The 26,078-nt window shown below is 44.6% G+C and overlaps 1 protein-coding gene across 1 annotated transcript in view; it reads left to right on the forward strand.

Moving 5' to 3' along the window:
- Positions 1-26,078, forward strand: part of CSMD2 (CUB and Sushi multiple domains 2) — a 675,416-nt gene that overhangs the window by 50,517 nt on the left and 598,821 nt on the right. The window contains 1 exon segment of the mRNA XM_081223918.1: positions 12,655-12,871. Within this exon segment, the coding sequence (XP_081080044.1) occupies positions 12,655-12,871 (217 nt within the window).

The following is a 26,078-nucleotide window of genomic DNA, read 5'->3' on the forward strand; positions in this document are numbered from 1 at the left end:
ATGCATCCCCAGCTTGAGAGGAAGAAGGAGACCCTGCTTTGTTTCCTTGTCCCTGCGGCACAGCAACTGTGCTAAACTCTTTTCAATAAATCCCAGGCTTTGCCGCTAGAGCTGGGTGCAGAGTGGAAACAGCACCGTAGCTTTGGAAGTGTGTCCCCAGGTGGTGTGTGAATCTTGTAGCCTGGCAGAGGGAGGGGCCTGAGCTTTGCTTTCACACAGATCTGTGTTTGAATCCCAGCTCTTCCACTGCTACCTGTTTGACCTCGAGCACGTTCTCAAGCCTTGAGGAGCTTTGCTTCTTCACCTATAAAGTGGTGGAGGTGGGGGCATGACAGCCATTTCAAAGGGTCATTGCTAAATTCAGGGGGGTGATGTTAGGGAAGCACGTGGATAAATGTTGGTCCCCTTCTTAGACCTGCCCCAAAGAACCCGTCTTTCTGGGTGTGTTTGTATGTGCTCTCCGCTGTGCCCCTGGGATCCAACAGTGAGGTGTCCTCAAACCACTCAGCAAGTGGAGACACGGTTAGGAAGATGGGCCATGTCTGTCTGTCTCCTATACTCCACTGTGAACTCCTTGAGGGCATGGATCGTATTATACACAATCCACCCCTCCCATTTCCCAACCCCCAATCCCACCCCCTGAGACCCACACACACCCATGCCCACATACGTAGAGCCTGGAACTAAACAGCCCTCCCCAGACTTGCTGAATGAAAGCTTGAATTTGGCTTGGACCTCTGAGGTTCTGGGTAGAATCCAGGGCATCTCTAACTTGGATGGAGAAAGTTGCATCTTTATTTTCACTAATCTTCTACTGAAACCTAGCATTTCTATTAATCATGAATATAAGCAACAAAGTACAGCAGTCCTAGCAGTACCTGTGAATTTGTTACTGATAAGATCACAGGTGTTTTCATAGAACATTACAGTAGTTGCAGCTACCTAGAAAGAACATTTGTGCTTTGAACTACAGTATTTTTCAGGCCCACTGCTAGGTCTTGTTCATAATGCATTAATAAAGGAACACCTATAATACTCTATGACAACCTTTAGAAATATTTTGAAAACTATATTTCAATATAATTGGTTTCCTTTGTAATTCTATGTATTTTGTTGTATGCATTTCAAAAGATCATTTGAGACGGCTTCACCAGGCTGCCAAAGGGGGCCACGGCACAACAAAGGTGAAGAACCCCTGGTCTAGGAGGTCCATGGGTGGGCTTCTTTGGCCTGCAAGTCCCCTAAAATGAATGAAAAAAGATGAGAGGCTAGGTTCTTCTGTATATGTGACTTTCCTTTTTAGTGAACATTTGGCAATGTCTGAAGACATTTTTGGTTGTCACAACGGAGAGGTGCTACTTGGCACCCAGGGGTGTTTAGCAGCCAGGGGTGTTTAGCAGCCTGGGATGCTGCTAAACATCCTGATGCACAGGACAGCCCTCCCAGCAAAGGATTGTCCTGCCCCAAATGTCAATAGTGCTGAGTTGAGAAACCCTGGGCACATTAATGGAAATTTCTCAGATTGTTAAGACTTCTAGGGAAAAAAAAAAATCAATGCACGTCTTCATTAGAAATACCTGTGATCATTCTCTCATCCAACACTGAATGCACATCTACAACATATACCAGGCACTGGGCACCAAGGTTACAGGCAGGGGTACGACCCTGGAGGAGCTCTGGGTCTGCAGTTCAGTTGGATATGTGACCCAGTAGAGTTGTGTGCAAGGTGCAGCCATTATGCAGATCTCTACGGGGCACCTGTTGTCCAAGCAACATGCTGGGTGCTGCGGATCAGTGTGAATGTGACAGAATCCGCATCTCCCAGGGAACACAGACAATAAGTGATGCCATGATGTGTGCTCTGAGTGATGACAGAGGTGCAGGGCTCTGTGGGGACACAGTGAGGTGTGTGCTTGGGTGTATGTTGGGGTGAGGGGAGTACACCTTAGTGCAGTGGTCAGTAAGGTCTCCTGGGGGTGCTGAAGTTTCAGTTGAGACTTAAGAGATGAATAGGAGTTAGCAAGATCAGAGGATATGAAGAAAGGATGCTTCCATCAGAGGGAAGAGCAAGTTTGAAGACAGAGGGAGCAAAAGAGCACAGAGCATCAAAGGAACCAAACAGAGAGAGCCTGGCTTGGGCTGGAGTGTCACTTAAGGGAAAGAGTGGCAAGAAGCAAAGCCTGGGAGAGAAGCAGTGGGTGGCTCAAGGGGGCGTCTTGGGTGCCATGTTTAGAACTGTGGGCTTTTCCCAGAGGAGCCATTGAAGGGTTTTTAAGCAAGAATGGCAGGCCAATTTTTGTTTGTATGTTTGTTTGTTTGTTTGTTGCGGTACGCAGGCCTCTCACTGTTGTGGCCTCTCCCGTTGCGAAGCACAGGCTCCGGACGCCCTGGCTCAGCGGCCATGGCTCACGGGCCCAGCCGCTCTGCGGCATGTGGGATCTTCCCGGACTGGGGCACAAGCCCGTGTCCCTTGTGTCGGCAGGCAGACTCTCAACCACTGCGCCACCAGGGAAGCCCTGTTTGTTTTTTTGAAAGGGATAGATTGGGAGGGAAGAGGCATGGAATTTGGTGGATGGCTGTTGCAGTGACAGAGAGAGAGAGGGAGAAAGAGAGAGAGAAAACTTAGTAACTGCCCAGGAAACGAGGGGAGGCTCCTCAGAGGAGGTGCTGTATGAACTGAATCTGGAACAGTGAGTAAGGTTTCCTAGGTCGAGAAGGTAAGGGAAAGGCATTCCAGGCAATGGGCCAAGCATTGTACGGCCTGCAGGATTGTGGGGTGTTTGTAGGTTTGTAGATGATGAGCTATTTGGTGTGACCAACATAATGTGCAGGGGAGAGGGGCTAAGATGAGGCCCAGGGCCGGCATCTCTATGACCCTGGCTTCTGGTTCACAACTAAAGGGTGACTGCAGAGGCCAAAGATACTGTTTGACCCCTGCTTCTCCCACCTGTCCAGACAAGGTGCCCCTGCAGAAGGCAGGCACAGAGATAAGCCAGAGTCCCATTGTAGAAGTGAGATGTACAGTGGGCTCCCTGTGTGCAGGTGAGATGTCTTTAGTGGGCATGGCTTACCTGGCATCTACCACACTCCTCTGTGTTTCCTCTTAGGGCAGTCTCATTAATTGCATGGTTTCCACAAATCCATCTCTCCAACCCAGATTGCACTTCCACATTCCAGTCTACAGCCCTCATTGCTTTCTGGCCATCTCTGTCTGGATGTCCCCGTGGCTTCTCCAACTAAATTTGTCCAAAACTGACCTTATCAGTCAACAAGTATTTGCAGAATTGAATTGAATTTTCCTGCCAAACCTCTCAAAAGAGTTATCTCCTCAAAATTATCATTATTTGTAGACAACATGATTGTAGACCTAAAACACCCAAGGGAATCAACTGAGAAATCTTTAGAATTCATAAGAGTTCAGAGACCCAGTTGGATGCCAGATGAATATATAAAAATCAATAGGTTTTCTGTATATCAGTAATAACCAGCTAGAAAAAAAATAATGGGAAAAATGTCATTCACTAGAGCAAGAAAAAGGGCATAAAATGTCTAGGAATAACCTTAACAAGATGTGACTGAGACCTATATAAAGAAAAGTACAAACCTTTACTGAAAGATTAGCTGGTATTTACTGATTACTTATAGTGTGTCAGGTACTGTACTGAGTATTTAGCAATTTAGCAGATATCATCACATTAACCTGTACAACCATCCTAGAAGTGGTTGTTAATTTTAATGGTGTTGAAATGAGAGTTTAAAGAGTTTACATAAATTGCCCACAAAGTATTAAGTGGCAAAACTGAAATTTGAACCGAAGGCTTTTTGTTTCCAAAACCCAAGCTTTTAACCTTTTCACGAAGCCACCTTCAGAATACGCCATACATACACAAATGGTAGGTTGGTAGGTGTCTTCTGGGTATTATAAAAAGATTAATTCATTTCACTCATCCATTCATTCCAAAAATGTCTATGGAGTGACTACTATGGGCAAGTATTGAGCTAGGTGCTAGAGATAAAACTATGAATGAAATCTCAAGGAGTCTATGGCTAGAGAAGCCACATAAACATATCATTATGTCACCATTGGAGAAAGCAGTGATATTCACTGGTTCACTAATTCATTCGCTAAGGGTGAGCAAACGAAGGAAGAATACTTGCCATTATCTCCAGGGTTCCAAGAGGGCTCCCTGGAGGAGGTAATGAGTCTTAGTGTGCCTGGAGTCAGCTGGGTGAGGGAACTAGAGAGAGAGCATTCCAAACACAGAGAGCTGGGTAGGCAGTGAATATGCATGAATCATTCATTCAACCAACAACTCTTCTGGGAGCGTCTGCTGTGTGCCAGGTACAGGTCTGGGAGCTGGAGAGAGAGTAGAAACAAAATAACTCCCCTGCTCTTATGGAGATGGCATTCTATCGGGGTAGGGGGGCACTGAAAATAAACAAGAAAATAGATGTCAGAGGATGCTCAGTGCTGTGGAAAAAATAAAGCTGGAACCTGGAGGGCTGGCGTGAGGGGAGGGAGGCTTGGATTTCATTTAGGGTGGGCTGTGAGCTGATGTTACTTGACTCAGGCTGAAGGAAGTGAGGGATCGGGTCACACAGCTCTTGGGGAAGAGCTTTCTGGGCTGGAGGTCGAGCAAGTGCAGGGTCCCAAGGTGGGCATGGGATGGGCTTAGGTATCACGGCCCATCACAGCGAAGGGATGAGCGACAGGAGAGAAGGTCGGGGCAGCGAGGTGTCCGTTCAAGTAGGGCTTCTGGGGTGTGGCAAGGACTTCGGCTGCTGTGTTGGGTAGGATGAGAAGCCAGAGAGAAATCTTTCTAGACGTCAATAAAGGAAAAAAAATTATTACCAAGAAAAAGACAGGTAAAGATGGCTGCCTGTAAAAACCAAACATTTCATTCTACATGAAAAATCTGAATGAAACAAAAAGCACACAACAGGTGAAAAACAACCTTTTCAGCAAATATGACAAAAGAGTGAAATCCCGATTCTCTAAAGAGTTAGCACAAATTAATAAGAAAAATAGTAAGAACTCATGGAATATTTAAGAACATAAAATTTAGATACCTTTGTATGTCATCATAAAATTAAAAGGCCAAAACGACTACAAATGTATATGTAGCACATGTGATGCATAGAAGATATAAATATGTAACTCAGTGAGAAAAAATAAACACCACAGTGGAAAATGAGCCCAAAATTTCATCAGATAGTTCCTCAAGGGAGGAATTAAAATTACTGAGGACATCTTCTTTATCCATTCATCTGTCGATGGGCATTTAGGTTGCTTGCAAGTCCTGGCTATTGTAAATAGTGCTGCAGTGAACATTGGGGTGCATGTGTCTTTTTGAATTATGGTTTTCTCTGGGTATATGCCCAGTAGTGGGATTGCTGGGTCGTATGGTAGTAATATTTTTAGTTTTTTAAGGAACCTCCATACTGGGTTATCACTTTCTCAACTCACTAACCAACGTTTGATTCCCAGGAGACTTCCAAATGAGTCGGGGTTCCAGGCCTGTCTAACCATCTCCAACTGGACAGCACACCCCCCAGAAACCAAAGCTGGATGCAGTTACCGCTTAAGTGAACACTCGGTCTGGGACTCTGGCCATGGAAAAGCATTTTCCACCACACTGACCAGCATGCTGTCACCAGACCTTACTAAGAGGCCAGGTCTTACTTATAACAGAAAAAAATATCCAGAGACAAATGCTTGACAGAAGGAGAATGGTTGAGTAAATTCTAGTAAAACCATATACTAGAATGTGGCACGTCCATTTAAAATGCTGTTTATGAATTCAGTATCTTGGGGCGGGAGAGCTTATGTTGTCATGTTTACTGAATTATTGCAAAAGAAAACCGAGAAATGACCTGAACGGCCATCAGCAGGCGAGTGGTTGAATACATTGAGATACATTCAGGCTGTGGAATATTACACATTTATATAAAAAATCAGTTAGATATGGCTCCACTGACCTGGAAGGTGTCCCCGATGTAGTGTTAAATGAGAAAGCAGGTTGCAGAGAAATGAGTGCAACTACGATTTCATTTTTTAAAAAAATAATAAAAATTCTTCCAGAATGTGTCTTTGTTTGCATGAAGGTTGGAGAGGAGAGAGTTACCTGCCGGTTAACTTTGGTAGCTTTGGAGTGGGTAGAAGGGAGAGAGATTGGGGACCCGTTTGTCCTTATACATCTTTGTGTTGCATGTATGCATAGCCATGCATATTACAAGTAGCATTGCCTTTTACAACTTAAAACTGAAGAATAGTTTACTGAAAAAAGAGCCCACAAAATTATATATATAATATTATCTCAACGATGTGAAATATGCATGGAAAAATCTAGAAAAAAAAGAAAATATTAACATCGGTTGCCTCTGAGAGGAAGGCGAGATTGTAGCGTTTCCTCTTTTTTTAATTCTTGCCTATATTTTCCAAATTTTCTTCAAGGAGGAAGATATATACATTATTGTTTAAAATATAATGGCCTCTACCTTCTCACCAGCCAATCTTGCCTTTACTTATTTACAATCTGGCCTCTGTCCACCGTGTCACCTGCCACCTGTCTTTGCTGAAGTTCATGCATCCATTCTGCAAATACTTATTGAGTTCTCGGCACTGGGGATGCGACAGGAACCAGGACAGAGCTCCCGCTCTCAGCATCCTTACTTCCCGAGGGACCATTTAGACATCAAACCGAGTGACCTCATCCCAGACCCTCACCTTAGCCTCCCTGTGGTGCTCAGTGCCCTGAGTCACCTTCTCCTGTATGAACTGCACTCTGGTTCTCCTCCCACCGTTATGCCTGCCTTCCTGCCTCCTACTCTGTCATCTTTCTTGTCCCTGTACACGGAAAGTGTTCCCAGACTCTCTGTTTAGAGCCCCCACCTGATTTCTTTCTCCGCAGCATGAGATGCTGTTCATACCCAGGTTCTGAATCAGAAACTGCAGACCCACACAGCAGTTGGGATGCTGGGGATGGTGGTGAATGTTGGTCTCAGTGGTTGACCAGGACACGAATGAGGGTGGTCCTCAAGGCGTGACCCCTGTTGGGTCTATACTCCAGGATCATTCTGTGCAGCCCTGTAGCACAGTATTGCCATGTGGAAGTATTTGCTTATGTCTGGGTCTATGATCCAGGCCCCAAGGCCCATCACAGGGTCTAACCTAGAGGAATGAATGAATGAGTGCGTGAATGACATGGTGCAATGACATCACCAGACAGATTTCAGAGACATGAGCTGAGTAGATCTGGTGCCGGTGCCAGTGAGGTGAAGTTCAGGAACATGAACCAGGGGGCTCCTTTAAAAGTTGTGGAGGGCTTCCCTGGTGGCGCAGTGGTTGAGAGTCCGCCTGCCGATGCGGGGGACACGGGTTCGTGCCCTGGTCTGGGAAGATCCCACCTGCCGCAGAGCGGTTGGGCCCGTGAGCCATGGCCGCTGAGCCTGCGTGTCCGGAGCCTGTGCTCCGCAACGGGAGAGGCCACAACAGTGAGAGGCCCGCGTACCGCAAAAAAAGAAAAAAAAAAAATATATATATATATATAGTTGTGGAGATAGGAGCTTTATTTCATTATTACTGTAGTTGAATATTTTTTCTGGGTTCTGAGCCATTTATGTCTTCCTTTATGAACTAGCTCATTCAAGATCCTGTCCAGCTTTTTAATTACAGTGCTTGTTGTTTTCCTACTGGTTAGTAATAGTTCTTTCTGTATTAACTGTTTTATTGATACTTTTCTACCTAACCTTTTTGTGTGCCTTTTGATTTTGTTTCTATTTTTGACCTACACATACTACATACTTTCTGTATAAACTATCAGTCTTGTAGTATCTTCCACAGCTTTTTTTTACTTTTACGGTACATGGGCCTCTCACTGTTGCGGCCTCTCTCATTGCGGAGCACAGGGTCTGGACACGCAGGCTCAGCGGTCATGGCTCACAGGCCCAGCCACTCTGAGGCATGTGGGATCTTCCCAGACCGGGGCACGAACCCGTGTCCCCTGCATCGGCAGGCGGACTCTCAACCACTGCGCCACCAGGGAAGTCCTTCCACAGCTTTTACATTCAGAAAATCACAGTCAGATAATTATTTGTGTACATGTTCTTCTAATTATTTTTTGACTTTTTAAAAAACTTAGTTTAGTATATGGTGTGAATTGACAAGATAACTTAATTCTTTTCTCAAACAGTTAATTAGTTGACCTTGCAAAATGTTTTTCTTTTCTCACTGATTTTTAATGCTTATGTATATTTTAATTTTTATGTCTATTTAAAGCTATTGCTGTAATACTGTGTCATGTTCTGCCTGTCCACCCTTGGGCCACCTCCACACTATTTTCAAAGCATCATTCGGTGATTTTGTTTAGTATCTGTAGAAAGAGAATACTACAAAAAATATCACTGTCTGCAACTGTCTATTTCTTCCAGTTAAACTTAGGCACCCTTTTACTAAATTCAAAACAGGTTATTGGGCTTTTGATCAGAATTGCATTCAGCTTATAAATTAACTTTTCAAAAGGTTAATATTCCAAATTAACCTTTCAGAAGTTAGTCTTCCACTCAGGATGACATATGTCTCTCCCATTATTCCCATTTTTTATCCTTCTCTAAATGTTATTTTTATACAGTGACTGCCTGTTTCTTATTAAGTTTATTTCCATTTATTATACGCACTTTGTAGTTATCGTAAATAAGACCTTTTTTCTTTATATTTTTATCTGTCACTTGCATATGGAAATGCCACTGATTTTGTATACTTATTTTGTGTTTGGCTACTTTACTGGAATTTCTTATTCTAATAGCTTCCTACTTGATTCTCCCGGGTTTTCTGGGTATATTAACATATCATCTGCAAACCATAATTCTGCTTGCTCCTTTCTCATTTCTTTCTCTTGCATCACATGGATTAGCTCTTCCAATGAAGCGTGAAATCCCAGAGGTGATAATAGCATTTCTGTCCCGCTCCTGACCTTACTCAGGCATTTCACCCTAAGTAGGATGTAAGTTATTGGTTTAAAATGGATGCTCTGTCATGCTAAGGAAATATTCTTTCTCCTACTTCCAAATGCTTATTTTAATCAGGGTTACATGTCTAATTTTATTAAATGCCCATTTAGCATTTATTCATAAGACCTTAGCTTTTTTTTCTCTTTAAATGGGATACTTTGTGTTATCCCTCTTTTTTTCTGTTAAAAGAGATTTTTCAATATTAAAGTCATTTTAGAGATTAACTGTCCTTTGTCAGTTAATCCCTAAAGTGGGCTTTAAAAAAATTAGTGTTGAGTCAATTTATCAGCATCGTAGTTAAGGTGGATCCGAAGTGGACTGCTTACTTTTGAATCCCATCTCTGAGTAACGGGGTGGCTTGGACCCCTTCCTTAATTTCTCTTTGCCTTAGTTCTTCATCTGTAAAATGGAGGTGATATGAATAGTATCCACCTTCTAGGGCTGTTGTGAGGATTAAACAAGTTAATATATGTGAAGTTCTCAGAGGAGTGTCTAGCCAAACACTCACTAAATACAAGCACTATCTTAAGTTAATGAGAACTTACCATGTGTCTGGTACTGAGCTTGGGCTATGCATTCAAAGATGGGAAAACTCAAGTATGGTCTGTCTTCTCATGGAGCTTACAGCCTGGCGAGAAAACAGGTACTTATGAATTAATCACATGGAAGCATGGACATTTGCTTCTGTGATAAGTGCTACCAAGCAGAGGTGATGGTATCTTGAGAGCATATAATAGGGGGTTTGAACTAGTCAAGGAGAGACAGTTGACTAGACATCTGAAAGAAAAATATGCCAAGAAGGGAGGGAAGTGTATTCTAGGAAGAGAGAACAGCATACCCAAAGGCCCTGTGGCTGTGCAGTGAGAGTGTAGCCAGTACAAAGGACTGAGAAGGGCGGGGTGTTTTTTTTTCTGACAGATACACATCTGTGACACATATCACTGTGTAAATTTAAGACATACAGCGTGATGGTTTGATTTATGTATATTGTGAAATGATTACCACAATAGGCTTAGCTAACAACCATTATCTTATATAAAAACAATAAAAAGGAAAGAAGAAAGGAAAAAATGTTCTCTTTGTGATGAGAACTCTTAGAATCTACTCTCCGAACAACTTACCTGGGTATCACACAGCAATGTTAGCAATAGTCATCATGCTGTGCGTTACATCACTAGTACTTATTTATTTTACAAGTGGAACTTTGTACCTTTTGACCACCTTCCTCCAATTCCACTTCCCCACCCCCCGCCTCTGATAACCACAAGTCTGATCTGTTTTTCTGTGAGTTTTTGGGGGTTTTGTTTGTTTGTTTGTTCAGGTTCCACGTATAAGTGATATCATACAGTATTTATCTTTTTTTCTCTGATTTATTTCACTTAGCATAATGCCTTCGAGGTCCATTCATGGTGTTGCAAATGGTAGGATTTCCTTTTTTTTTTATGGCTGAATAATATTTGTGTGTGTGTGTGTGTGTGTGTGTATCTCACAACTAATTTATCCATTCATCTATCGATGGACACTTAGGTTGTTTCCATGTCTTGTTTATTGTAAATAATGCTTCTATGAATGTGGAGGTGCAGATATCTTTTCGAGTTAGTGTTTTTGTTACATTTGGATATATTCCCAGAAGTGGAATTGCTGGATCATGTGATAGTTCTATTCTTAATTTTTTGAGGATCCTCCATACTGTTTTCAACAGTGGCTGCACCAATTTACAATCCCACCAACAGTGCACAAGAGTTCCATTTTCTCTGCATCCCTGCCAGCATTTGTTATCTCTTGTCTTTTTGATGATGGCCATTCTAACAGGCATGAGGTTATATCTCATTGTGTTTTTAATTTGCATTTCCGTAATGACTAGCGATGTTGAGCATCTTTTCATGTACCTGTTGGCCTTTTATATATGTTCTTTGGAAAAAAATGTCTGTTCAAGTCCTTTAGAAGGGTGGGGTTTGGCTGGAAAGCTAGCGGACACAAGGGTAAGAGGTCACTAAGGGCCAAACCATGCAGAGACCCTCATAGGTCTACAAGTGATTTTTCCTTACTGGAGAGCAATGATGAGCTATGGGAGGTTTGATGTCGGTGGAGGAAAGGGAAGGTGACCTGATCAGATTTCTGTTTTGAAAAGACACCCCCAGCTGTAGTGTTGGCAGGGACCAGGGTAAACGCAGTTGACCAGTTAGGAGGTAGTTTTTATGGCAGTCTGGGGGAGAGATGCTGTGGGGTCAAGGGAAGTAGAGACAGAGACAGGGTGATCGGTTGTCCATGGGGTTGTGAAGGAGAGGAAAGTGTCAGGAAAGGGTAGGTGGAGGACATCACGAGCCTGAACATCCCAAAGGAGGTGTCAGGTCTGGAGCTCAGAGAGAGGTCTGGCCTGGACTGTGAAGTTGTGAGTCATCAGTGCACAAGTGGAGGTCCTCTAGACCAGACAGAGAGGAGAAGAGGCCCCAACACTGAGCCTGGAAAGGAGCCAGAGAAAGATCCATGGGAGGAAAGATGGAGAGTGAGCGGTATGGGAGGAAGCCGGGGACCAGGCTACTCAAAGCATCATTGCATCTGCAGGGCACCAGGTAAACAAGCAGGCTCTCTGGCCCCTCCCAGGTGCTGTACATCAGAATCTAAATGTCAGCCAGGTCCCCAGGCGCTGCTCATGTGCAGTGTAGTCTGAGATGCTCTGGCCTGGGAGGGGTGATTCCAGAAAGGAGGCAACAGTGTTAGAGGCAGCTGAGAGAGAGGTCTGTTAAAATGAGGACTGAACAATATCCACTGGACCCATCGGTGACCTTAGACCTGTTTGGGTGGATTGACAGGACCAGAAGACAGAACTGACGGGCTGGGAGTAAGGAAATAGAGACAGAAAGGACAGACAGATTGTGTTTTCTAAAACTTTGGCTGAGAAGGGGAAGAGAGAGACAAGGCTGGAGGGAGAAGAGAAGTGGAATGGGGGGTTGGTTTTTTAAGGAGAGTCTTGAGCACATTTAAAATGGGAAAGTTCCAGTGGAGAGGAAATGATTGAACACTTGGAACATACATAAGAGAGAAACGTGTATAAGGTTCTTGAAGATGAGGGAAGGATGGGATCCAAAGGGCACATGGAAGGGATATGTTTAGATTGCAGGAGGGCTAGTTGATCTGCAGGAGGAAGGAAGACCATGGTGGGGTAGGCTAGACGGATTTGGAATTGGGAAGACAACGGAATCCCCACTGATGGCTTTTATTCTCTGTGGAGATGGGAAGAGGGGGCTGGGGCTGAGAAGAGGAGCCTGGAGGGTCAGGAGGCCGTGGAAAATGGAGAAAATTTGAAATCGTCAGTCTGGCATTTAATGTTGTAAAGAGGAAGTTCCACCTGGTCTGCTGGCCTTTTAGTTCAAACTCTGAGCATTGTTTCCTACCTCACAGCATTGTTCTAAGGCTTGAGTACAATGATGCCCATTTTATCACCTGGACAGCTCACGGCACAAGCAAGCTGGCACTTAGGGTGTCAGTCACCCACCTTCCTTCCCTCTGCACTGAGCATGGGCTGGTCTAGAGGAAACACTTGGATAAGGGGGTTCATGATCCTCTAAGACACTGCTCCCATCTCTCTGGGAGATTATCAGAGTTCTTCTGGCCGTACTGAACAGCCCCCTTTCTCTCTCCCAGGCCAGAACTGCACGTTCCAACTGCAGGGTCCCAATGGCACCGTTGAGAGCCCAGGGTTCCCGTATGGCTACCCCAATTACGCCAACTGCACGTGGACCATCACTGCGGAGGACCAGCACCGGATCCAGCTTGTGTTCCAGTCCTTCGCCCTGGAGGAGGACTTTGACGTCCTGTCGGTGTTTGATGGACCACCCCAGCCAGAGAACCTGCGAATCAGGTATCACCCCCTCCTCCCCGTGGCCAGCAGCTGGGCCTGAGCCAAGCTTGCTGAGAGGAAGAACCAGGCAGGGTGAATTGTCATCAACAAAGGCCTCTGTTTTTATGAGGCGTGCCCTGAACTCCTCTGCTTTCTTTACGTTTCCCAATTCCTTTCTCCTGCTTAGAAATTCCCAGTAGGCAGGAGTTTTTGTAGGACATTTGGGAAGACTAGATAGACAACATACAGAGCAATTCAAGTCTTTCTATTACAACTGATTTCGCATGCATATGTGTGTTTGTGTGCATATCTGTTGGTGTATATTCTTTGCACACACAGAAATATATCCCTTGGACCCAGCAGATATGAACTGAAGGCTAGTAGCAACTATGTCTTACATCCCCGACTTGAAAACCATCAATACTTTGTTGGTTTTTGCCTTGCATTTGCATGACTTTGGCTGTGGGTACAGAATTGAGAATTTAGGGAAGTTTCTCCTTTTTAAACCGCAGCATGCTTGATAGAAGAGGAAACAATGGGGAGGACGAGACTGCTTTCCCGTGCTCCTGAGCTACCTCCCAGTGGGAGAGTTCACATCAAGGCGGGAGATAGGGAGGAAGACTCCCACCTCTGCAGGAAGAGCAGACTTTGGGTGGGGGGCAAAGATCAAGGCCCCAGGGTCATAGCTTTCCAGGTTTTGTTGACCTGGTGGCCTGCCGTGCCTCCATTGCAAGATTTGTTCTGGTCCTGCAAGATACGCTTTGGGCTCCCAGGGAGACAAAGGGTTAATGGCTTACCAGCCAAGCCCTGGGGACCCCGGGGTCCTCAAGGCTTTGTTTAAGATGCTCTTGGATCAGAGTCACAGATAACATTCCCAGGACTGAGCCAGCCCTCTTCTTGCTTGCTCCCTGCCCTCTCAGGGCAGTGCAGAGGTGAGCTGCCATGTCTGCAGCTGGGATGGGCATCTGGGGCTCCCCTGACTAGTGGTTCCTCTTAGACAAGACCAGGCTTGTCCATCTGCCCTTGACATTCCACAGGGATTGGCACACAGTAGGTGTTCAGTGAAACTTGCGTGGAGGGACTTCACTTACTCATTCCGCAAATACTTCATGAGCACCTACTATGTTCCAGACACTGGCCTGGGTGCTGGGGACGCAGCAGTGAGCAAAACAAAGCTGCTGTCTTCAAGGACGTGACATGCTAATTGGGAAGGGGGCAGGCCTGGACTTAAATATGTGAGTTTAGAGTTCAAGGACATCGGGGCTAGAGATATAAAGTTGGGAGACTAGGACTGGTTAGTGCTTAAAACCAGGAGACTGGACGAGGTCACCATCAGATGTAGAGCTCCAATGACCCCATCGGTGGGGCACCGGCACAGACCCTTGAGGGATGTTGAAAGACAGAAAGTCAGATCAGCCCAGTGGGGTGGCTAGTTGGGGTGCAGATGACTGGAGGCCTATTCTGCGTCCTGAAGTTCTTCCAGCTCTTCTTTCTCCTTAGGCAGGGTCCACGCACGTGTGGTCAAAGCTCTATCTTCTGCCATTTGAGTTCTCTGGCTCTGAGAGTGAAGTGTGGAAGACCCCCAGAGGTGGGATGGCTCTGGCCGGGCAGGGTGGGGGTTCTGGGACCTAAGGAGGTGGTCCTGGCAGGGGGTCCCTGGATGTATTCCCAGCCAGGGCACAGCCCACTCTGGCCAACCAGCCATGTTTGAGCAGAAGCCTCCTGGGATTTGTACTTCCACAAGGTCATCCCTGCTCGGGCTCCTCATCCCTGTCATCTGCCTGATGTGCTCATTTTGGTTCGTTTCAGAATTATATAGTTTCCCCATACAGCATTTCTACCTCCACGCTATCTGGGATCACGTCCACTTTCTTGTATCTGCTCCCGCGCATTTGCATTTTCTTTCTTTTTACTTATTTAGTCTTGCTAGAAGTTTGCCTATCTTATTGGTCTTTTAAAAGTCCCAACTCTAGGGCTATCAGTTTTATCCCTTTCCTATTACCTGACTTACCTTGGGCTGGTGTTGCTCTTTTGCTGTTTTCATGAACTGAATTAGTTTCATTACCTCTTGTTTGATATTAAAATCATTGAGGTATTTTTCCCTAAGTACAACTTTGACCATATTCCATAAATTTTGATGGATAGTTGTTATTTTTAGAATAAATAATTCTAACTGCAGGCTCTAACTGCAGTTTTGTTCCTTCCTTGACTCTAGGGTTTTTTCCCTCAAAATTTCCAAGTAATATTTTTTTATACTTAAGAAGTTATTATCTAGTTGTACTGCATTATGTTCAGATTATGATTTTTACTTTGGAGAATTTGTTGCCTTTTTTTCTCAGTATAACATCATTTTTGGTAAACGTTCTGAGTATTTGAAAGAACATGTATTCTGTGGTGGAAGAGTGAACAAATTCATGTTATTAGTATTGTTTAACTTTTCTAATTTCTTATTTATTGTCTAAGTGATTTTTGTCAAGGATAAGCAACTTATTGTTTTCACATTTTCACTATTATTTTTATCATTTTCTCCCTTTATTTCTAAGTTTTTACTTTATATATGTTGATGTTATTCTCTTCAGTATGTCAGTATTTGTAAACATCAGATCTTCAGAGTGAATCATAATTCTTCCAATATAAAAGTTATATTTATCCCCCTTTTTTGCCTTAAATTCTACTTTGATACTAGTTTTACCACTTTTATTATCTTTTAGGTTTGCATTTATCACCCATCTTTGCTAATTTCTCTATTTTTAATATTTCTGTGTCATTGTTTTGTATGTGTCTTTTAGAGTTTTGTTTTTAAATCTTTCATGAGAGTTTTTATTCTTTAACAGAAAGGTTTAATTCACTCACAATTTTTGGTGATAACTGATGTATTTGTTCTTGGATAATATTTAATACTTTCTGTTTTTAAGCTTCCTTACTATGATTTCCGTTTCTCCATCTTTAAGCACAAGTGTTCTTTGCCTCGTCTCTGATTTTTATTCTGCTAGTGGTTGAAGTTACTTCTTGAGAACACATTTTAAGCTGTATTTCCCTGTCAGCATCCTGTCTAGTGAGCCTTTTTCTTAGTCAGGTCTCACCACACTGTATCTTGTAGAAATTCCTTAGTGTTTGTAGCATGTAGGTGTCTGTCTCTTTTTCCTAGTTTCCCACATGGATATATATAGTCTCTCTTTTTATATACCTCAGACTATTTCCATGACAACTTAGGAGGTCAGGTTGAAGGAGAGTATAACATGTTGCCTTGGCTCTCCATCTTGAACTGGAAATCTCTCTTAAGATTTTTATTCTTTTCTGATTTGCTGTCATGAATAGAATTATTTTTCATTATATTTTATTTTTGGATGATTCACTGCTAATATGTAGAAATACAATTGATATTTGTATATTGATCTTGTATCCCATGACCTGGCTGAGCTTCTTATTAATAGTTCTGATAGTTGTTAAAAAATATCTGTGAATAAAAACAGTTTTTGTTCTTTTTCAATCTTGATGCCATTTATTTATTTATACTTAATTGCAGCAGATAGAATATTGACTATACTCAATATTCAATATAATATTGAATAGAAGTGGTGAGGGTGGACATCCTTACTTTGTTCTTTTTTTTTTTTTTTAAGAAGATGTTGGGGGTAGGAGTTTATTAATTAATTAATTTATTTTTGCTGTGTTGTGTCTTCGTTTCTGTGCGAGGGCTTTCTCCAGTTGTGGCAAGTGGGGGCCACTCTTCATCACGGTGCGCGGGCCTCTCACTATGGCGGCCTCTCTTGTTGCAGAGCACAGGCTCTAGACGCGCAGGCTCAGTAGCCTTACTTTGTTCTTGATCTTAAAATACTCAGTCTTTCACCATTAAGCGTGATGTTGGCTGTAGGTGTTTGGTAGATGTCCTTCTAATGAATGTGTTTAAGCAGAGGATTTTGGCGTGGTCTGGCTGCAGTGTGGAAAATGTGTTAGGGTAGGGGCCAGACTGGTGACTGCCAGGCCAGGCAAGAGACGGAGGTAACCTGAGCTAGAATAATGAAGAGAGAAGATGGCGGGGGTTTGTATGATGTTCTGGGACAGTGCAGTACTTGGAATTAAGGGTGGGTTTCTAGGGATTGTAGAGTGGGAGTATGAAAAAGAAAGGGGTGGAGGATGACTCCACATTGTCTGGCTTGGAATCAGAAAACAAGCTAGGTCAGCCTGACGTGAATTCCAGTCTCCAGGAAAATGTGTTCTCAAGGCATCCCAGGGTATTTTGTGCACTGATGTTTTTCTTCATTCATCTAACAGAACAGGTAGGTCACCTCCTCTCACAGTGTTTTCCCGTGAGACAGGAGGGTACGGTGATGACAGGCCAAGATTTATACCCAGCTGGCTTCTACATTTATTTACGCCTTGACCTGTGCAAGGTTTGGCTTCTCTGAGACTCATCTATAAAATAGAGGTGACACTGACCCACCTCACAGGGTTGTGTATATGAGCCACCTCCTAGGATCCCCTGCTGCTCCATAAACATTATTTGCATCTTTCCTGGCCTTCTGCTCTTAGGAACTCAGACTGCTCTGGAGCGCTTTTATGCCTGTCTTGACGCTTGCTCTGTGGCCTGCCCATTAGACTTTTTAGATCTGGGAGCTGCAGATGTGGAGGACAGACATCCAAGAAGAGACTGGGCTCAGGGGAAGTCATTCGTTGTGGGTGGCATTGCTCGTCCCACGGTAGCCCAGCAGTGGGGCCGGACTGACAAGAAGCCTGCAGTGGGGTTCTCTCTGCATCACTTGGGGCTTTCGTCTCAGACTTGACAGGCGTAAGTTTTGTAATTCTGCTCTTTGAGCATTTTAATGCATTTCTCTTTTCTCCCTTTACCTTCAGTCCTTTTCAATTTACTTATGGATGCATTCCAGCAAAAGGCTGGAGTCACCTCCCCACCCCAATCCTCAGCCCTCTTTACACTCATCTTTCTCCAGCTGCTAGCTCATGGGTGGTGGTGTGAGCAACAAGCTTCCCTCCTAGTTAGATTCTAAGCTCCTTGAGGCTGGGAGTCAAGCCTTCTACCACGTTTGGCTGTGGCTGAGCCATGCAGTGAAATATACATCTTGCACCTGCAAGACATGAGTTCCAGCTCCTCGCTGGCTGCTTGGCGTAGACAGGCCACTTTGACTCTTATCCTCCGTATCTTCATCCATGAAGTGGATGTATCAGTATCTACTCCATAGGTTGGTTGGTAAGGATTACATTAAATAATGTGTGTAAACTGCTTTGAACTGTATTGAGGTATAAACAAAAGAAATACTTGTATGTTGGTAGAAAAAAAATTAGAAAACACAATTAAGCAAAAAGAGACACACACATACACACACAAACCCAATACATTTATATGACATGACGTAGAACAGTGGTTTTCAACTGAAGGTGATTTTGACCCCAAGGGGACATTTGACAATGTCTGGAGACATTTTTGGTTGTCACAACTGGAGAGGGGCCCTGACATCTAGTGGGTCGAGGCCAGGGATGCTGCCAAGTGTCCTACCATGCACAAGACAGCTGCAACAAATGCCAGTGGTGCTGAGGTTGAGAAATCCTGAGGTAGGTGATTAAGGAGAAGTTAAGGCCTCTAGCATCAGACATACCTGTGTGCTGATCCTATTTCTGTGTCAGTGACCTTGGACAAGTGAGTCAACCCATCTGAGCTTCAGTTTCCTCCTCTGCAAAGTGGGGAGGTCTCAGTGATGCTAGGTACTGACAGCTGCACCTGGCATCGTTAAAGAAGAGGTACCAGTAGGCACACTGCACACAGCTTGTTCTATATGCAGATGCCATTCATCTCCCAACAACTCCCTTTCTCCACCAGGAGTTCACAGCCACCTTCTTGAGAGCATCTCACATTTCATCTAGAGCTATTCATAAGCAGCAACATCCCAGGGTGCCAGAAGGCAGCGTCTGGCTGCTTGAAATTAAATTTACAATAGAAGCTGATCAGATTCTTCCCATAGTGGATCCGGGTGGGAAATGGGAGTAGGAGCTGGTCCTGAAGGCTGGGGAGCCTGGAGGAGTTTGGAAATTAGCAAGAAAAGAACAAAGAACCTCCCAGATAATGCAGGGTCAGCCCTGCCTGGATGAATTACTGAAACAATCCCCACATCTCTGCTTTTGCACAATTAAGTGGCCTTTCCGTGCTGGCAAACATCCTATTGCATTGCAGTTTAATGTGGGATGAAGTTTTCTAATGGAACACGAGCAAACATAATCTATGGCGATGCTGCTAATAAACGACATCACTGTGCGTTGGAGGGTTTATAGGGCACTGGTGATAACTGCACCAGTTAAGCACAGCTAAGCATCCCTTAATTGAGACATTTGGGCTCAAGTTATGGGAAACACTGCAGCTGGTTCCCTCCATTGCTGGCAATACACATTCTGTCATCAGCCTAAGGTGGAATGCAGTTTTAGTCATTTGGGGCTGCTTGCAGATTTCACTCAACTGGCATTAGACACCTGTTTGGAAGTTGTAAAAAATCTACAAATTTGTGAGATTTACTGTCTTCTTATGACTCTGTATTGCAGCAGAGGCCCCTAAAGGACCTGCTTGTTGGATTCCTTAAAAAGTGTGCCTTACACATCAATAGGATTGTCCTTGGAGGATCCTCTCCCCAGAGTGCCTTGAGAATGTGCTGTTGTGGTCAGGAGGTGGCTGGAGGGACCCATGGGGATGAGGGAGCATTCCTGTTAAGGATTGAAACAGAGGGAGGATAGTGGAAAGGAAAAAGAAGTGATGACACCAAGCACCTCTTGTGGGCCAGCCACCGTACTAGACATATTCCTTCCTTCCTTCATTCATTCATTCATTGTCATGTATTCAACGTTTATTGAATGCCTAGTGTTGGGGATACAACAGTTAACAAGACAGCCTCTGCTTTCAAGGAACTTACAGTCTTTTTAGGGAAACATGAATAAGCAGGTGAAGGTAGTCCAGGAGGCATGACTGAGGAACCTGACCTATTCTTGGGGAGATATTTGTAGATGTGGATCTACGGGCCTGGGATGCTGTCCCTCCATCTGCCCCCTTGCTTAGTTACCGCTCCCTCATTTTTTATATGTCAACTCACTTGCACTTTCTCCCCCGGGGAATCCTCTGAGACACCCCTACTTCTCAACCTGGTCACACCCTCCTGTGATACCCCTGAGATTACTCTGCATCTGTGCTTCGTGGCTTTACGTGTGCGTGTGTGTGATTCTTGGATTTCTGCCCATCTCCCTCACAAGACTGTAGGCCCCTTGACTGTTTTATTCTCCACTGCATCTCCTGGGCCTGGCCCATAGGAGGCGCTCAACAAAATATTTATGGAATGAATGAATGAATGCTCTCTGGAGGAAGGGATCCCTGATAGGGCGCAGAAGGAGGGGCTTGGAGAGTGTTTCAAGCCAGGAGAATAGTGTGTGCGCAGGTCAGGGCAAAAGAGAGAGAAGGGCGTGGTGCAGAGGGCCCGCTGGGGGTGGAAGTGCTGTGGGGAGATGGGGGCGTCCGGGCCGGATCACCAGGGCCCCTGTATGCCATGCTGGGGAGCTCGCACGTACCTTAAGGGAAGTGGGGACACACCAAAAGGTCCTAAACAGGCATTAACACGTGTTATGTAATAATTCAACAACAGCCCCATGAGATGGGTAGGATTAATTTTCTTTGCAGAGGTTGAGTAAGTGGCTGAGGTCTCTTAGATACTAAATGACTAGTGGAGGAGGAGACCATGGGTCTCCTAGAGCCAGAAACCAGCCTTCCTTCTCCACTCCAAAATGCCTTCTGACTGCTTGGGACTCATCTGCATTCACTCCGTTTCCCTTTAAAAAATTCATGCCATTTTCCTTTTCAAGCTGTTTCTTTAAAATGGTAAAAGTAATGGGAACTCTGTATCTTTTTAAAAAAGTCAAGCAGTGCAGCAATGTATAGAGTGAAAAAACACAAGTGCCTCCTTCCCAGGCCCTTGTTCCAATTTCACTCCCTGGAGGTAACCACTGTTAACAGTTTGGTGTGTGTCCAATTTCTTTTTAAATAAAGATTCATTAAACTGCCCATGAGGCTTATTGGGACATCCATCAGCCCTTTAAAAATTGTTCTAATGAATTAAGTGTAAACTAATTAGAAACATGGATTCAATTACCCTCGAAACACACAAGGGTTTAATAATTAATAGGAAGAGGGCTTGAGGCCAAAGGCATTATGGATTTTATTAAACCCCTAACATCTGAAAAGTAAATACGTTTGATTCATCCTAAATGCAGGCAAATTTGCCATCTGGAGGCAAACCTGTTGGTAGGAGCTTCATATGTAATCGGGAAATTTATCTCTGATTAATAAGGAGTCAGCTGAAGTGTGCAGAAGCCAAGGCCTGCGGATGTAGCTGGATGGGGCTGCGGGGACAGGGCAGCAGCCTGTCTTTCTGGGTTGCCGTAGTCAGCTTTGTTCCTGACCTTTCCCCAGGCAAGCTTTGGGAGACCTGCACAGGTCCCAGTGAGATCACTGACCCCTACTGTGGGCCCAGAGCATCTGGGGACAATACTGGGCCCAGAAACACTGTAGGACATTTGGGGGAACCATTCTGTTTATCCCCTGAACGATGAGTTCTGATGACTTAAATGGACATAGAGGAGGGTCAGGGGGTTGGAATAAAAATATTTACCTGTTGTGTGCCAAGAGTTTGATGTCCCACATCTCATTCAGTCTTCACAGTTTTCCCAGATATAAGAATTATCACCTCCATCTTTTTTTTTTTTTTTTTTTATCACCTCCATCTTTATCGCGAGAAAATACTGAGTCTCCAAGAGGCTGCGCGCCTTGGGCGAGCTGTATTCAAACGCCCATTTTCACACAGGTCGGCCCAACCACACTAGGTCTGAAGGGGGCTGCAGAAGGGAGGGAGCAGGGTCTGCCCAGCTTGGGGCTCAGGAAGCCAACTGCAGTGACCCACAGGCAGCCATGTGCTCCATCATCTAATGCCAAAGGGTGGGTTTGGGCGGACGTGGTGGGGCAGGGGTTGGCAGCCGGTGATATACAAAGCCAGGTGGGCAGCAGTGTCGGGGTCCTGAGCAATCTCTCCCTTCACAGTAGGACCCTGTGGTTCAAGGTCAAAGTGAATTTTTGTGGCAAAGCCTCATGTTGCTCATTCGCCAAGTCTGCCATTTAATAGCGGCCAAAACGTAAGGCCCCACGGAGCCTGAGTCTTGTGCCAAAAGGCTGTGTTGCCTACATCCCTCCCCATGATCGGTCCTGCCCACCGTGTCACCAGGTGTTGTCAAAGATGCGACATTACCCCAGAATGGAGTTGGCTTCCCCTTGACTCTCATCTGCCCCTTTCTTGCAAGTGGTGGCCAACAGGTGTGTTGCTGAGATAGGAGTATATCCCCTTCTTTATCCTCAACTCAGTCCCTGAACCTTTGGGGCAGCAGAAATCAAGGTGCAAGGGACCCTGGTAACCCAGGGATGTTGTCCTCAGGGTAGAGGCAGGTTTTGAACCTGTAATTTTAGCATTTACTCCATTTGTCAGCAGAAATGGTACCCGAATAAACACCTCCCAAGTACTGAGCTCCTCGTTCCCTTAGAGTTTAAGTAAATATAAAAGAAAACCAATCCTCAGCTTTTAAGTGAACAGAGAGCCAAGTTACTGCTTCCTTGGGTGAGTCTGAGCTGCTACCAGATGTGGTGCCAGGAAACAGGACTGGGGCAAGGAGATCTGGGTTCTGGCCCAGTGTGGCCACTGGTGTACTTGTGACTGTCACCAAGTCCCATCCCTTCTCAGGGCCAGCTGAATTTTCCTGATTTATAAATTGAGGACTTACATCTAGGAGAACTCCAAAGCTTCTTACAGCTCTGAAATTGTGTGATTAAGTGTTGCTGGAGGTATATGTAGAAGGGCTATAAAATACTCCTGATCTTCTTGGACTATTTCTGCCATATTCAGGAACCGCTCTTGGCGTTTTCAACTATTTCCCCATTTGTCTCTGGCCTAAGGGTTTATTTCCCAGTGGCCTGTTAAGCACTGTGTCAGAGAAGGCTCACTGTCCACGATCATTCTTGCTTCTCTTCCGCAGGGCAGCGTTGTCTGTGGGAAGCAGCTGCCCAGCCTGGGTCAATATTTCTCAGCCTCCTTTGCATCGAGGTGGAGCTGTGTGACTTAGTGGTCAGTATAAAGTGAATGAAGTAATGTGCACCCCTCCCAGGCATGGCCCAGAAAAGCTCCCTTGCAACCTGCTCCATCTCTTTCCCTGGAAACAGGAGATATAAGAAGCCTGGATGCCTGGTTGGCCATATGAAGTAGAAGCCACCCCCTCCCCCGACTGCTGCAGATTGACTGGATTTTACATAAGTGAGACATGAACTTGTATACACACTTGGACCTCTGAGAGTCCAGGGTTTGTCTATCACTGTAGCTAGTGCTTCCTTGGTTCTTGCAAACTCCGAGTCTTGGCATTTAGGACCTAGATGTAGGTGAGGATTCTATATAGCAGAGCCCATTAGCTTTCCAGACTTGACGCTTGTTTTTATTTGCTTTTGGGGAGGTGAAGCTCCTGGACAGTCTGGCCCTGGTGCCTAAAAATTAGGCCATTGACCCATAAAGTACAATATTTTTTAAAGCAACGTTTTTTTTTTTGTGTGTGTGTGTGCTCCTGACTTTTGGAGGATTCTTCTTGGCAACAAAATGTGGTTCTGGTTATAATCCTTCTCTGTCTCACATCTCCTGCTGCCCCGGCTGAGCACACATGTGGGCTGGTGGTTAAGAGAGGGGCTTTGGAGCCAGCCTGCCTCTGCTCCTTACTTGCTGTGTGATGCTGAGGAAGTCACTTGTCTCTGAGTCTCAGTTTCTATGTCAACAAACTTGGGATTAGAGTAGTACCTACCCTGTAGGGAAGTTGTGAAGATTCAACTACCCTACAAGGCATAAAGTGTGTAGAAGATGTTGGACACACAGTAAGCACCAGGTAAACGTTAGTCATCTTGTCATTGCTTCCTCTCCAAAGCTCATCCCTTCCCACTCCCTCCACTGCCACCACTGTGGTCCAGGCTACCATCATCTTTTGCCTTGATTATCACAGCAGCCTCCTTCTTGGTTTCCCTGCTCTTGCCTCTGTCACCTTCAGTCTGTCCTTCATACCAGAGCTAGAGGGATCTTGTCTTTTTTTGTTTTTTAAAGAATAATCTTTTAGGGCTTCCCTGGTGGCGCAGTGGTTGAGAGTCCGCCTGCCGATGCAGAGGACATGGGTTCGTGCCCCGGTCCGGGAAGATCCCACATGCCGCGGAGCGGCTGGGCCCGTGAGCCATGGCTGCTGAGCCTGTGCGTCCGGAGTCTGTGCTCCGCAGCGGGAGAGGCCACAGCAGTGGGAGGCCCGTGCACCACAAAAAAAAAAAAAAAAAAAAAAAAAGAATAATCTTTTAAAATAAATAGAACTAGTTTGAGACTTATAGAAAAGTTATGAAGATGTGCAGAGAATTCCTATATAATACCCCTCACCGAGATTCCCCTGTTCTTAACATCTTACATTTGTATGGTACTTTTGGCACAATTAATGAACGAATATTGATTTATTATTATTAACTAAAGTCCATATTTTATTCAGATTTCCTCATGAGTTAGTTATTAGTTTTTACCTAACATTCTTGTTCTGTTCTAGGATCGCATCCAGGAAACCACGTCATGTTTAGTCCTTCTGCCTCCTTAGGCTCTTTTGGCCGTGACAGTTTTGCAGGCTTCCCTTGTTTTTGATGACTGACAGTTTTGAGGAGTAGTGGTCAGGTGTTGTGTTGAATGTCCTTCAGTTGGGCTTTGTCTGATGTTCGTCTCATGATTAGACTGGAGTAATGTGTTTTTGAAGGAAGGTCACATTTTCATCACATCATCTCAAGGTTACATACCATCCACATGATTTGTCTCTGCTGATGTTGGCTTTGATCACCTGATTGAGTTCACATATGTCAGGCTTCTCCACTGTAAAGTTACTGCCCACTCCGTACTGTCCTCTTTGGAAGGAAGTCCCTATGTGTAGCTCACACCTACAGAGTAGAGAGTCATGCTTCATCTTGAGGGCAGAGTAGCTACATAAATTATTTGGAATTCTTCTGTAGGAGACATCTATTTTCCTCTGCTTATTAATGTATTTATATCAGTGGATTCATGGACATTTATTTTATACTTTGGGTTAAAATTCAATACTAGTTTGTTTATTTCGTTGCTTAAATTGGAAAGCTTTGGCCACTGGGGACTCTTTTAGTTGGCTTCCCCTGTTTTCTTTAACAGTTCCCCATCATTATGAGCTTTTGTCATTGATGTTATTGTTGTGACTGTTATTGTTTCACCAAAGCTCTTTGGAGCAATGAGCTTTGCATCCTTTAATTGGGAAATGGTGTTAGAAACCAAGATCTGGCCCCGAGTGTGCTCATTACTATTGAGGTATCATTGCTTCTAGGCCCTCTCAGCTGACAGAGCAAGGAAATATGTGTGTGTACACTAACTCATGTGTATACACATATCTATAAATATTTTTATATGTATCATGTGTATCTGTGTTCAGCTAAACACGAGTTCATATTGAAGTCTCCAACTCTAATCCAGTACCACATGGATCATTCTAGCCTCCTCCCCTTACTTAGCTGGAAACTTCCACTCCAACAGTGAGACACCTGGCTCCCACCATCTGCCATCCATTGACTGAATTGTTCATTTCCAGGATGTAGAGTGGTATCAGAATTGTTAACCCGTACCCCTTGGAAAAATAACTTTTCAACTAGAGCACAGTGATCATGTGCAGTTCTTTTTGCCTTTAGCCTTACAGTTTCCACTCATCTGAAAAGTTACTTAGATAAGCACTATGAAGAAAATACACATCAGGGAAAGAATGAAGTGCAAGGGGTGAGATTTCAATAGGATGGCCAAGGAAACTGTCACTAAGAAGGTGACTTTGGAGTAAAAAACCTGAAACAAGGTGAGTTTGGTGTCTCCACCTGTCTTCAGCTGGCTTTATGACACCTGTCGTATTGAGTTGTGTGCCTTACATGTGTTTCCTTTCTCAGGGCCCAGCAGGCTTTATTATGGAGATTTAAGGGAGTGGAAACATATATTCATTGGTAGCTTCAGATAACATGATAGACACCCAGGCACACATTATGGTATCTGTCTCCCAGAGCTGCACTGACTCAGGCTCCCAGGGTAGTGTGATGAAGGCAATGAAGACAGTGTAGACTGGTCTGGCTGGTGATGTCATA

Source organism: Mesoplodon bidens (genome assembly GCF_964165515.1).
Source record: "Mesoplodon bidens genome assembly, chromosome: 2".
In the NCBI taxonomy this organism is placed as follows: Eukaryota; Metazoa; Chordata; class Mammalia; order Artiodactyla; family Ziphiidae; genus Mesoplodon; species Mesoplodon bidens.